General features: G+C 33.8%; 1 protein-coding gene across 1 annotated transcript in view; it reads right to left on the reverse strand.

The window, feature by feature from the left end:
* Window positions 1-552: 552 nt before the first annotated feature.
* The window catches only part of KIAA1549L (KIAA1549 like), a 109,192-nt gene continuing 95,116 nt past the window's right edge, over window positions 553-14,628 (reverse strand). Inside the window, exons 19-20 of the mRNA XM_070957499.1 lie at window positions 10,726-10,877; window positions 553-834 (exon numbers count right to left, since the gene is read on the reverse strand). Of these exons, the coding sequence (XP_070813600.1) occupies window positions 553-834; window positions 10,726-10,877 (434 nt within the window). The remainder of the gene's footprint in view (window positions 835-10,725; window positions 10,878-14,628) is intronic.

Raw genomic sequence — 14,628 nt, forward strand, 5'->3', positions numbered from 1 at the left:
GAGGACATTAATAAAGCACTCTGTGAAGTTCATACATATCAAATTCTTGTGGTCCAAATGTGGCTTCTGGCAAAAGCTGAGCTCTATTGCTTTGTTGTACTCAGTCTTTATACTGTGTTGCAAAATGTAACTTACTTGACCACTAATGAAAGAATACATGTCCTTTAATTATCACAGTATTAGTTTCCTCTTGACCCAGAAAGATAAAACTTACTTTTTACATGCACATGTTGCTACAGAGTGATCTATATTTGTGCTTCCCCAGCACTTTGTATATTGGAATAGTAAGCAGGCATTTGGTTTAACAGATGTTTACAGTGGTAGAAATGTCATCAAACAAGATATATGTGATGAACACTTGCTTATAATATATCAATGTTTCACCAGGGAATATTTATTGTAACAGGCATGAAACTGATGTTATAGTTGCTATCACTTTAAAAGGTCCAATATTGACTCTATCAGAATTGGAAAAACAGGGCATTCTTTTGACAAGTCTAATTTAAAAGCTAGAGACTTCCCAGTGATGAAAACCTACAGAACAGAACGCCATCAAACCTGAAATTCAAACATTTCTGTCTGCTTCTTGGCTAACTTGGCTACTTCTTCTCTTATTGCTTTCACCAAGGCAGTTGTAGAAAGATTGGGGACAGGGTTGACTGAAGCATCATTTTCTATTATGCTTTGATGAGATCCAGCTGTAGCAGAGTGCAGAGCTTCTTCCAGACTTGGGTACAAATCTGCTGATTCACCATACTGAGGATGAAGCATCGAAAGACAGTTGTGCTGATAGGGTGGATGTGAATATGCTTCTATGTAGCCAGGGTGTGGAACCTACAGAAGATTTTAAGTAGAACGTGAACTCCTCTCACTTAAACAACAACACAGAACAGCTGCAGTGTCTACCTCATATAAATATATCACTTGGGAAAAGCTGTAAAATAATCAGTTCAATTACTCCAAAGGAAATGCCATTTTTGAGTGGAAATCATTGAATGGAATCATTTTCATTAGAAATCCATAAGCTCCTTGTCAAATCAATGGTTTTCCATTCCTCAGTAATCTGATGGGAACATAATAGTATACTCTGAGCCATACCGAGAAAGGTACTAACTTCTCTAATTGGAATGAGACTTCTCTTTTCCTTGGACATGAAGGTACATGCCCCAGTAGCATTGCCCCACTTTCAAAACAGAAACAGTTTCAGTTTATTATCAACATATTGAATCCTAATTCACTAAATTAAAACAGAGATTATCTTTTTTGAAAATATGAGACTATCATATTATGTAAGATAATAAGGCTTTGAATTAGTTTGGAAGTAGTAGAATAGGTATTGTGGATATTATTTGATTATTGTTAATTTTTAACATCTCTGCATGCTGTAGAGGCTGGGTTCAAGTAGAATCCAAAAACAAGACAGTAAAATCTAGAGATTAACTTGATTGCTTTGCATGAGCCTTGGTGGCGCAGTGGTTAGAGTGCAGTACTGCAGGCTACTTCTGCTGACTGCCGGCTGCCTGCAATTTGGCAGTTCGAATCTCACCAGGCTCAAGGTTGATTCAATCTTCCATCCTTCCGAGGTTGGTAAAAATGAGGACCCAAATTGTTGGGGGCAATATGCTGACTCTGTAAACCGTTTAGAGAGGGCTGTAACAAAGCACTGTAAAGCGGTATATAAGTCTGAGTGCTAGTGCTATTTTGTCTACATAAATTTTGTATAATAGTCCATGTCTACTCATTTAATAACCCTAAAGTTAAGATTGAGACTAATAGGTTATACCCCCCTTTCCTAATAATCTTACTAGTGGTCAATAGTTCCTCTATATGACAATTTTTAAGAATTTTTTATTGGAAAGATATTAATTTATATATTAATATAAATTAATTAATATTAATTTATTTACTTTTTCTCAAAAATTATAGAACATTATTGCCTTTCAAAGCAGATGTTTCACTCAAATTGATACAATACACAAAAAAGAGAACATAATATTTGTTTAAAGCCCAAGGCGAATTAGGCTTCTACTTGAGAGTCTGTAGATCTCTATAACCTTTTTCCTCAGAGCAACCAAAGCCTTTTAGGTGACTTGAAGAATAGTAGAAAGACAGACACATTATCTATAAAAAATAGTTTACATGCTTTTTTCAGATAAGGAAATTGCAGAAAGAGGAGAATTGATAGAGCAAAAGATTTATTTTTCTATTCACATGATATAAAAAGTATGTAAGGAAATCTTCACACTAATTTGGAGAAAAAATATTGCATAGAATAGGGTTACTGGACATGGATTATAAAATCCAGACAACCACTAGATCAGTGTTGGCGAACCTTTTCAGCACCAAGTGCCAAAATGAGAGAGCGCGCACGCGCGGGGGAGCACCAGAAATCAGAAAAACAGTTCCCCAGGGCGGTTTCTGGTGCGCATGTGGACACAAAGACCAGCTGGCTTTTGGTTTCCAGAGCTCCCGTGCGGGTGCACTGGAGAACTGCTCTTCTGGTTTCCCGCACTCCCGCATGCGTGAAGACCGTACCAGAACCCGGAGGAGCAATGGGCGATGGCTGGTGTGCCCAGAGAGATGGCTCTGCGTGCCATCACTGACTAGATGCTATACAGAAAATTCCATCTCTCTGCTATAAGCTAGTGATCATCTTGGTATTTGCAGCAAAGATGTGGTAGCCATTAAAATTAAAGCAGTTCACTTTTCTATCTCATATCCAAGTCAGAAAGCTTTGACTGCCACAATATATAAGCTTTTTGTTAAAAGTTTGTATGTATATGATTTCTTTTCATTTTAAGCAAGGATTTCAATCAATTTTCATTTTTCAAAACATTTTTTTCAGCTTCAGAAATCTTTTCTAGCTATCTTCCTTTTCCATTTACAACTTATTGGAGAATTTAAAGCATTAATTTCATTATCTCCCTCAATAAACAGATTGGAAGCAGTGAATATGTAATAGTTCCTTCTCTATTCCAGAAATACTCCTGCTGATATCTGCTGATATCCTGCTGATATTTCTCTATTCCAGAAATACTCCTGCACAGTAATCATCCTCCTTAAATTTCATAAAGAGAGGGCTACCAAGTCTGCTATTAAAAAAAACAAAAACCTGTCAAAGTTAATATTTATCTTTTTTCATTTATTATTTATTACTTCAATTTTGAGACCACCTGACTAGGGGGGAGGGGGAGCTTACAAATAAAACCAGAAAATGTCAAGAGAAGAAAGCTAAATAAAAAAAAAAGCTCCCAAAAATAAGTAGCAAAAAGAAAACAAACAATGGAGTTCAATCACAATCCTAGCCCACAGTGGGAAAACAACAAGGTTTGATTGGCAGAAAGTCAAAAGGGTATAACTAACAATTACAGCATATATGTATATACCATATTTTTTGGAGTATAAAACGCACTTTTTCCCTCCTAAAAGGGGGTGAAAATTTAGGTGCATCTTATATACTGAATGTAGCCCCACCCACCCCCTGGCCCCATCCTTTGCCTCTGCTTCGCAGCAGTTACCTCCTTGCAAGCAAACAGCAAGAAGAAACAGCTCCTTTCAGCTTCAGCACAGGCTAATTAGCACAAGTTGATTGGATCGGCCTCCCAATTCTCAGCTGAATTGCTCTCAGCTGTTTTGAGCAGGGCTCTGCTGTTTGCTGCAAAGAGGTAAATTGCTAGAGCAGATTTTTTTTCCCCCTTGTGCTAATCAATCTATGCTGAAAATGAAAATGAAAGTAAAGCAGGCTGTTTGCTGTTGTCTGCAATGAGGCAAAATTGCTCAGAGGCAGAGGCAGAGGCAGAGGGAGATTTCTTTTTCTTCTTTTCCTCACCAAAAAAGGTAGGTGCGTCTTATACTCCGGTGCGTCTTATACTTTGAAAAATACGGTATATGTCTGAAACTAGATGCATAATGTTCACAGAAGGTGTAACTATGCTTACAGCTGTTATCTGTCTGCCCATCCATTCATGAATGTAAAGACTAATTTTATTTAGTTTTTGAATATATGTTTTATTGGTGCATTTTTTCATTAAAAACATAAAAAAATTCATGTCTATCTGAACAGCGTGTTGTCTGGGCATAATTAATTTTAAATAAAGGTACAACAATAACCATAATCATACTTGTAATCTTAATAAATGTATCAATATTAATCATAAAATAGTAAAACAATTGGTTTATCCATCTTGCAATATTTTCAATACAGATTTTTGTTTTCTCTTTGACTTATTTTTAAATTCTAACCTCTGTTTTTGTTAGTTAACCATTGATAAAATATATTCCATGTTAAAAAGTATTCTGTTTCTTCTTTTTCTTTTATCTTAAGTGTCACCCTTCTCAGCACATTCTAATATTTTTTTTATTACACTTTTATCTGTCGGAACCTTATCATTTTTCTGTTGTTGTGCAAACACCATCCTTGCTGCCGTTACTATAGTACATGCAAAATTAAATATGTAGTTCCTTTATTATACTGTTCTGGTAGTATCCCCAGCAGAAATAATTCTGGTTTCAAATCTATGAGTTGTTTTATCATTTTTTCTAACCACGTATGTCCAGTATTTTTTTTGCCTTTGGGCATGTCCACCACATATGATAATATGAACCTGGTGTCTGATTACACTTCCAACATTTAGCTGATAAGTTTTCAAACATCTTAGCTAACCTCACTGGTGGTAAATGCCATATATAAAACATTTTGTATAGATTTTCTTTATAGGCCATTGATATTGTTAATTTACAGTTTCTATCCCACAATTTCTGCCATTTGTCTAATTCTATTGAGTGGCCAAAGTTTTTAGCCCATCTTATCATTGTTTCTTTCACTTGCTCTTTTTCCATTTTAATACTCAATAAGTAACTATAATTTTTTAAAATTAATTTTTCATCTGTCCCTAGTAATATCTGGTCTAGTTCTGTTGGTTCCTCATAGAAACCATGCATTCTTGCATATTTCTCATATCTTGATTGTATTTGCATGTATGGCTACCATGCTAAATCGATCCTTTGATTAATCAATTCTTGTTTAGATTTGAGTTCCCCTTTAACATTCAAAATTGTTTTTATTTATTTATTAAATTATTATTTTATTTATTAAATTTTTTATACCGCCCTTCTCCCGAGGGACTCAGGGCGGTATGACACTAAAACACATATATACAAAAAATTTAAAAGCAATTTAAAAATATATTAAATAATTTGGCCCCAGTCTTATTAAAAAACTAAAACAATCATTTAAAATTCACGTTTAGGCCAGCCCAGCTTGTTGAAACAATAAGGTCTTGAGGGCACGGTGAAAGGCGCGTAGGTCAGGGATCATCCGTATCTCCGGAGGCAGTTCATTCCAGAGGGCAGGTGCCCCCACAGAAAATGTCCTTATACCTTACTTTTTTTTTTTCATATTAATCACATTCGGATGAATCAGTGCCTCCATCGTGGAGAGCCAGACTGGTATTTTTATATAGTGTCTTTAATTTTCCCCCGTACTAACAGTAGTGCATTTCTAACAGGGTGCCTTTGAAAATATCCATGTATTTTATTTTTCCCATACCATAAAAAGGCATGCCACCCAGTTGGAGATCATGTCCGTCCAAAGTTTATAGTCTTTTCTGTCTCAAGTTTACCCATTCTTTAACCCAGACAAGTGCAGAAGCCTGGTAGTATGGCTCCCAGTCTGGCAGCCCAAGGCCCCCTTTCAGTTTAGTATCTTGTAGCAGTTTCAATCTTATTCTTGCTTTTTTCCCTTGCCAAATATATTTTAATATCATTTCGTTTAGTTCTTTAAAAAATTTTTTTTTCTAATTTTATCGGAATTGTCAGGAATAAGAATAACAATCTCGGCAGAATGTTCATTTTTATTGTAGCTATCCTTCCTGTTGTAACAGTTTCATATAATTATCTTCTTTTATAGATGCACATCTTGCTGTTAACTGAACTCCTAAGTATTTGACTTTCTTAACTATCTGAATATTTATCTTTTCCACCAACTCTTCTTTTTTTTTGTTTCTCTGTGACATTTTTAACTAGCATTTTAGTTTTTTCTTTATTCATTTTCAGTCCTGCAACTTCACCATGAAATCTTATGTAGAGAGATTGAAGAAACAGCATATTTAATCTTCAAAAAAGAAGACTAAGCTTAGGGAGATGTAGTAGCTTTCTTCAAGTGCCTGAGATGACATTATCTCTCTTTCCATGCAAGAATTTATATCTTTCTCGCTTATTGTGTTGTTTCATTTTTTTAAGCATTAAAGTGTTTCATTTTTAAGTATTAAAATTAAAAGTATTTTCATTTCATTTTATTAGATTCTCTTACATATTTTAAGAATTGTAATCTGCCCTAAGATTCCAAGATAGTGAGTGGAAAATAAATACTTTAATAAATACATAAATATAAAATATTCTACTTTCTGTTTGTAATTTTGTGCTGGATATTAATTTAGGACTTTGTTTTATTGAACAAATTACCATTTGAAATATAGTTTTTATAAAAATAATAAAATATTTTTATAAAAATATAATTGAAACTTTAAAATACAGTTTGAAAACAATGAAAAGCAATTGCAAGATTCCTTAGAATTTTATTTCTATTTAAACTATCAAAATCATGCCATTTTATTGTTCAATCCTGCTCAAGGCTGCAACATACAATCAAAATTTACTAGGCACCTAATGTTTTAAAGATAATATCCAACTACATTCCTGTTACTCAACTAATGCTAAGTCAAACTTGTTAAAAAACCTATGGCTTGGAATAAAGCACTAGAGGCCAGTATTTCTCTAGTTCAGGCCCATAAAAATGGTAAAGCAGAATTACAATGCTGAGAAATCCAGAGAGTCAAACACTTTTTATCAACCAAACCATCTGCAAATCTGTATTGTCTCATAAGATCATTGCTGCCATTATCAAAAAATTATTCTATTTTTTTCTAAATATGAACGGTAGAGATAGCATGCCATCCAAAGGATAATATATTTTCCAAAGAAAAATGTTACCTGATTAGAAATTGTACTTTGCAGCTTGTTATTTGATTTAGATGATTTGCTGAGAAATAGAAGACTTTTAGAGTTAAAAGAACATAACATGAGATTTGGGTTGAATGGATATTTGTGATAAGATAAAGTTAATGTTGACTTCAAAAATCATTATGTTATATATGCCATATTGAGACTATGGAATAAATGCAAATCCAGGCTGTGCCTAGAAAACATCTTTATAGCTCTCAACACAAGAAACATTCTATACCCAAGAAATAATAGACCAACACAAATTAAAATATTGTGAATACTAGAATTCTGTCAAGGGGGATATAAAATAAAGAGAACAATTGATGGCAGAGGGATATATGGTTGCCTTATTTACAGATATCAGAAAGATTTAAAGTAGATAAATTACAATAACTTTTATTGATAACATTTATTTTATCACTTTTGGTTGATTTTTGTTTTTACAGCCACTCTTTATTTAGTATCTACTTCATTTAGTAGCCATTCAAAAAATATTACAATAGTAATACTAACAAATAATTTTTTGACTAATTTGCAAATTTACAACTAAATTTCATAAAGCTAAAAACAAAACCTTCAGTGTGAAACTGATTAAAGTCTGGTCAGTTTCGGGCACCAGCAGAGCAAAGAGTTTTAAACAAATAATTAAAATCACAAAGCTGCACTTCTTAATTTGCAGTTAGCACTTTTGAGGAAAGAGCTGCACTGCAGAGAAAAGCAGGAAGAGTTAGGGTTTGTTTATCCAGTCTCTCTACCCTGTGAAGGGGGGAAGAGAAACCAGGAATAAATGGGTCAGGCACAGGACACTGTACAAGAGAACTTTATCTGAAAGAGATGGCAGGAACCACTGATCTACATGGCATCTCTCTTTCTCAGTCACATGTTTACTTAGCAACCATTTTGCTTAGTGACCATTTTGTTACTGATTTAAGGAACAGATTGCGGTCTCTAAGGAGAGGTGTACTATTATTTTAATAGTTAATTTGTATTTCATTTGCAGCTTATATTTTACAAAGAAGCGAATACATATAAGATGGTGTTTTATGCTCTTCCAAAAATAAATGCTCTAGAACACTATCCTGACACCCAAAATTTCAATACTGGAGTCCTCTATTTTACTCATTGTTTAAAAAAAAAAGGGAGTTCTCAATTTATTCATTTTTTAAAAATCTATTTCAACTCTTCATTTAAAAGCTTACAAGGTGATTTAGAGCACAACGCTAGTGCTGATTTCCTAGTCACTTTCATGGAAAAGAAAACACCACCAACCCCTAAACTAAACATTTTCCATACAAGATCTTATACACAATGAATCTTTATTTCCATCCATATTTTTGGTTGTTGTTGGTTTTTTCTCATTTCCTTGTTTTTAAATATGTTTAGTAATCTGTACACTGTGAGTTGGGCAACATATAATATCTAAATTATTATTACAAAAATTTAGTTGTGAGTGGCAATGTCACAATTGCTAGTTCTTTTGCTGGTACTGGCCTTCATATGCATCAAGCTTCTGAAGAAACTAGCATGTTGTAATGTATGGGCGTAAGTAAATGTGTGAATTCAAGCAATGTGGCCTTTGGAAATTGGCTGATGGGAATTTAGTCAAGGCAAGGATTTTCTAAGTGCCCCACAAGATTTGTTGGTATGGCATCCAGTGCACCAATTATCATTATTATTTAATTTACAAACTCTATCAGAAGAATACCAATGCAAACCATATCTTCATCAATAACGTGAAGAAGAAGAAGAAGTAAATACAGGGAGTCCTCAACTTACAACAGTTCATTTAGTGACCTTCAAAGTTACAACAGCACCATTCGAAGTTACAAGCTGACTTATGGTTGCTTTTCCCACTTATGACCATTGCAGCATCCTAATTGTCACATGATCGAAATTCAGACACTTGGCAACTGACTCATATTTAGGACGGTTGCAGTGTCACAGGTCATGTGACACTACCAGTAGGCCAGTACCAGCAAAAGAAAAAAATACTTTTTGTAATCTTCTGACAAGCAAAGTCAATGGGGAAGCCAGATTCACTTACAACCAGGTTACTAATTTAACAACTGCAGTGAATAACAACTGTGGCAAGAAAGGTTGTAAAATGAGGAAAAGCTCATGTAACAAATGTCTCATTTGGGAACAGAAATTTGTGGCTCGATTGTTGTAAGTCAAAAACTACATGTATTTAGTAATTATTATGTATTAATAATTATGTAAAGTCTGTTTTGGCATTATGTATCTCACTTGATCACTGAAACTGTATCATTTTTAACTCTCTGTGTTGTTTTCAAATTACTTTGGGAAATCACAATCAGATTGGGCAAGAATTCGCCTGAAATGGAATAGGATTTCCTGCTTGAGCAGGGAGTTGGACCAGAAGACCTCCAAGAACCCTTCCAACTCTGTTATTCTACTATGTGTTTTATAGTTGTTTTTTTTGAAAAAAGTTCTTTATTTTTATTTTTCATCAACATGTTTAAATGTACAGTCCTTATACATTGTTCGTTCATCTTCTTCTTTAACTTCCATTAGGTAATTAATTAATTGCTATGTGTTTTATAGTTCTAATATTCAGCTTAAACCCTGTTTAGGCATACCAGAAAATTTGAACAATATGTGTAACAACTATTGTTATTTTGCATTAATAACATTTTATAAAAGGAACCTAAAACATTAATGAACATTAGCAAAGTGAACTTCCTATTGTTGTACTGTAACATCATACTTTAAGTTCTCTTCTGGAAATGGCTGGATAGCTGAGTACTACGATCAGCAATTGTGTAACCAGTATCAATCACATTCCATTACATATGTGAATGTGCTCTTCTCTTCACTTTTATTATTTGAATGCAAATCTTCGAAAAACAATGACAGCTTTTTTTCATTTGTGCTGAAACCTAAATTTGGAGTCCAGAATTTTGTATTTTAATCAGTCACATAGTCTACACATTATTTATAGTATTCTTAGTGTATTGTTTATTATTTAGTTTTTTTCTCATTGATTTTAATTGTGTTTATTCTAATTCAATTGTGTTAAATTTATTTTAATTCCATTTTTAAACATAATTTTTATATTTGAATATTTTTATAGTTTAGTAGAGATATCTCTTGGCCAGAAATTGAGTATCGTATATCTTATACTACTCTTAAGTTGTTTGTTGTGTACTAGAATGTGTTGACCACATGATATCTTCAATCTGCTATTTAATTGCAAGTCATTGATCAATATTCTTGTTGTATTTCTATCAAGTTTATTTTATTTATTTTTTTTGAAATAATAATAGCAACATTGGAATTTAAAAAAAGGAATACAGATAGTCCTCAACTTACAACAGTTCATTTAGTGGCTGTTCAAAATTACATCATCACTGAAAAAAGTGACTTATGACCATTTTTCACACTTACGACCATTGCAGCATCCCCATGGTCACATCATCAAAATTCAGTTGACAGCTGACAACTGACTCACATTTATGAAAGTTGCAGTGCGCCAGGATCAGGTGATCACCTGATTTTGTGACCTTCTGACGAGCAAAGTCAATGGGTAAATCAGATTCACTTAACAACATTGGCAAAAAAGATCGTAAAATAGGGCAAAACTCACTTAACAAATGTCCCACTTAGCAACATAAATGTTGGGCTCAATTGTGATCGAGGACTACCTATATATATCAGTTTACTCTTGAGATACAAATAGTAAAATAAAATCTGCTCAATTACCGAGTCAGCCCATTGTCCTGGGATATCAGGGTCTCCAGCATAAGACATCCAAGCCTGATTTCTGTATGCTGCAGGTGGTGCTGGGATGAAATAACCTGTGAACCCAGGTTGGTTTGCTGCTGGGATGGCAAACACTGCTGGAACTGTATTTCCTATCAAAAAATAGGGAAGGTAGTTAGTCATTGAAACATATTTTATAAACACAGAGGAACATTTTAAAGGACATCTGAGATGTTCCAAATAGAAGATCCCATTGTTTAAGTGGCGATGGAGAATTTCTTGCCAAAAGTAGATCATGTGTACTAGCTGCATCTGCACCTAGTGCCAAGCTGCCACTATTGTGGCATGTTTTGTGGAAGAGACGGCACCTATATAAAGAGAGATCAGCACTGACATTCCATGTGATACAGCGAAGACAGCCGCACTATATTCATGCAACTAGTAGTGGTACTTGTTCTTTGTCCAAATGAATTACTGTACCAGCTTTTCATTCATTATTTCCATCAGTAAGTGGCACAATGCAGATGCATATTCTTGGATTTATGCAGAGTAGAAAGAGATGTTTTTGGACATGTTTCAAATAAAGCTTGCGAGTATACATAATGTATATGTGATATGAGAAACATATAGATTCTAGTCTTTCTCTAAATGTGTTGTTTCTTTTGTACAATTATTAGCCGAAACACCAACATAGTTCATTTTCAACAGAGTCTTATGGAACAATGAGCAATCACAATAGGATTAAGAGTTTCTGGAAAGCGCTGTAACCGTTTGTTTCGAATTTTTTGAAATATGTTTGTGTGTAACAGTGCTTTTGCACATTTGCAAAATCTTTCAAATTCTTCTGAGTTGAATTTTGTGTTTAGTCACGTTTTGAGCAAAATTGTTGGATTATTAAAGAATAAGGGAATAACATTATAGATGTGACTGTCTTACGTTGTGTGCATCAGACTTTAAGTAATTCAAATAACCTAGCATTTAATGTTATTTAAGTCTTCAATTCCAGTGAAAAATCCGAGTAAGTTTTATATATATATATTGTCACTTAGTCACAATCTTGCTGTTTCCTGATCCTTTCTAATGTCTTCATGAAGAGTTTACTTGTCCACAGGAATGACCTTCTTCATCAGCTGACAAATGAATAGATTTTTCAGTCTGTCACTGGTATCTTCTGGGATGCGCTCCTCAAATTACTGATATCACATTACTGCTCTCAGCAAAAATGTTGCAAAGTATTTTTTCAAAAAATGAACCCACTGTTATCGTCTGGGCATGAAGCACTGCTCTTATAGACCAAAGATAGCAATTATTCACATGTTAGGATTTTTAATGTTCCAAGTATCTTATCATCTTTTCTAGAACTCAAATTTTAAATAATTAAGTATGCGAATGTTATAGAGCCTGGTTTTCTTTTCTTTTTTCTTTTGCCGAAAAGAAAATATCTCTGCCATAAGTCCATGTTCGGGAGACAGCTAGTAGCATGTGCTATTAATATTTTATTTTCTGGGTCCAATGTAGTTTGGTCTTTGCTTTGGCATACTGTTAGCATCTTTTGTGGTTGCTATTGATATAACTTTTGGAGCCTAATCTTATCCATATAAACTAACTGAATTTAATGGAACTTATTCTTATGTAAATATTAAAAGGTCTACAGTTTTCTTCCTAAGGAAAATATCTCCAGAGCAATGTTAATTTTGAAACTTGTCTCCATATGCTAATTTTGCTACAACTATCTTTACAATGCATAATATCTCTCTTGGAATAATATTTCAATTTTACATATTACAGAATTTGAGTAAAATTTATTGTAACCTTCCTGTGAAAACTCATCAAGTAAAGGACTTGAGAATTACTCTATCATTTTAAGTTGTAAATTCATCATCATATTTATGAATACTGTAATTTTATTTTCCTTCTTTCTTTAGTACCTCATAGCATCTATGCAAAATGTCCTAATGCCAATGTGGTTCTCATAAGATTCTCTGCTGAATAGTGAAACTTGTGTGCCTTGTGCCTCTTACCTCCATTTAACGTTTACTTAGGAATTTATATGGATTACAACTCAACCAGCGAACAGCGCTTAACACCTGCCATGATTGTTACGTTATTGTCATCAGTTGCTATTTCCTTTGCAAGAGCCTATTTATTAAACAAAACTGCTCTCTTTTTGTGTCTTATTGACAAATATGTTTGAGTATCTCAAAACAAAACACTTCACACACATGGAATGTTAAACAGAAACAATGTATTTTAATAAGACAAAGTTCCATTTTTCCATTTCAATTTACAACATAGTTTTCCAGCCTTCTTTGTCTACAATGGGCTTCTCAAGTTTGCGCAAATGTTACTTATGGGTTTACAAGTTATAAAAGGAACCAAATATACCAACCAAACAACCTTCATTTGGGAGAGAATATCAGAAGTTAGCCCCATTCTGTATGTTCCTTGAGTTATGTCTCCTTAAGATCTCTGACGTGAGACCTTAAACTCTGAATTTGAAAGGTTTCAGGAAATTATTTCTTCTGTTGATGAATACACCCCTGAATGAATATAGCATAAGGTGTATTTAATCTTATCGGCCTCAACAACAATTCTAAAAAGAGTCATTCCAATAGTAATAATAATAGTAGTAATAATAGTCATAATAATAATAATAACAAAACAGAGACATCATATTACAAACAAAGTCCCTTGAATCCATAAATTGGAATGATTAGATTTAACACAAGTAAATTATGAAATTAGAAAATATTTTACTGCTTAAAGGCATTTCCAGTACCAATATTTATACCACAGCTGTATATTTACACCACACTTTACAATCACAAAGATGGCTTGTAACATTAAATCCAGGATAAGGTTAGTGAGGATCTGCTATCCTGCTGGAGCAATTGTAATTTTCCCTTGAGTAGTCACAATTACAAATATGCATCCCCCAGAACTAGAAGGATGCAAATCAACACAAATAGAGCAGAATTAACCTTTAATCCATGTTTAGAGGGTTAGGAGAGGGGGAATGGAAACTTTTCTATGTCTTCTCCACTGTTCTGATCTTGAGTAGAAGAGCAGCAGTAAGCATTTCTTCTATCCTCAAGTTAAACAAATAAAAGAAGCAAGGGAAGGACCCACTGCTCTAGTGTAAATATGAAAAGATCACTCAGAATTAGAACCCGTATAAAAGTCACCATCAATACAAATATGTAACTTACATTTCAAACTTTTTTCTCCTGAAAAAGGGAAGAACTGTGATCATGATTGTGCAGACCACTTAAATCAGACTCATGTGGCCAAGCAGAAATCTTAAAATACTGGTGGTGGTGGTAGTAGTAATAGTAGTAGCAGCAGGCATTTTAAAACTGTAAAGTTGTTATAGATGGTTTATTCTCCTACAAACAACTGATTGAAAGTTGCTTGTACTTTGGGAATTTCATGCTAACATTCTGAATCCCTTATAGTTAAGATTCACTATAGAAGCATGTAAGAAGCATGACTGAAGAGAAAGCAGTCCCTAGGCCAATTCCAGGATATATTTTACCTATTCAATACAGATTATATGGCTCAATTATCATTTATTCACTCAACATTTCCTAGTAGGATTAGAGATCAATATGTACTTTGTTATTGTTCCAGATTCTCTTTTCTGAGGTAGTCAAAATGGTTAGAGAATCTCAAATTATTTTCTTGTAGTTAGTAATGCCAGTTGAACTGCTTATCTTTATTTTAGTCTGCATGTTCTTGTTATTTTTGGCGATTTCAAGAAAATACGATGACCTGATCAGATGAAAGTATTCATATATTCTTGCAAGTTCCAGATATAAATGAAACTATCTACCTTCTTGAAACCATTTATCTGTGTTAGAAGCTCTATGGAATCTAATGTGATGGGATTCTAGATTGGAATAA

This window comes from Pituophis catenifer, unplaced genomic scaffold, assembly GCF_029215685.1.
Source record: "Pituophis catenifer annectens isolate HBS135680 unplaced genomic scaffold, rPitCat1.0.hap2 SCAF_1, whole genome shotgun sequence".
Taxonomy (NCBI): domain Eukaryota; kingdom Metazoa; phylum Chordata; class Lepidosauria; order Squamata; family Colubridae; genus Pituophis; species Pituophis catenifer.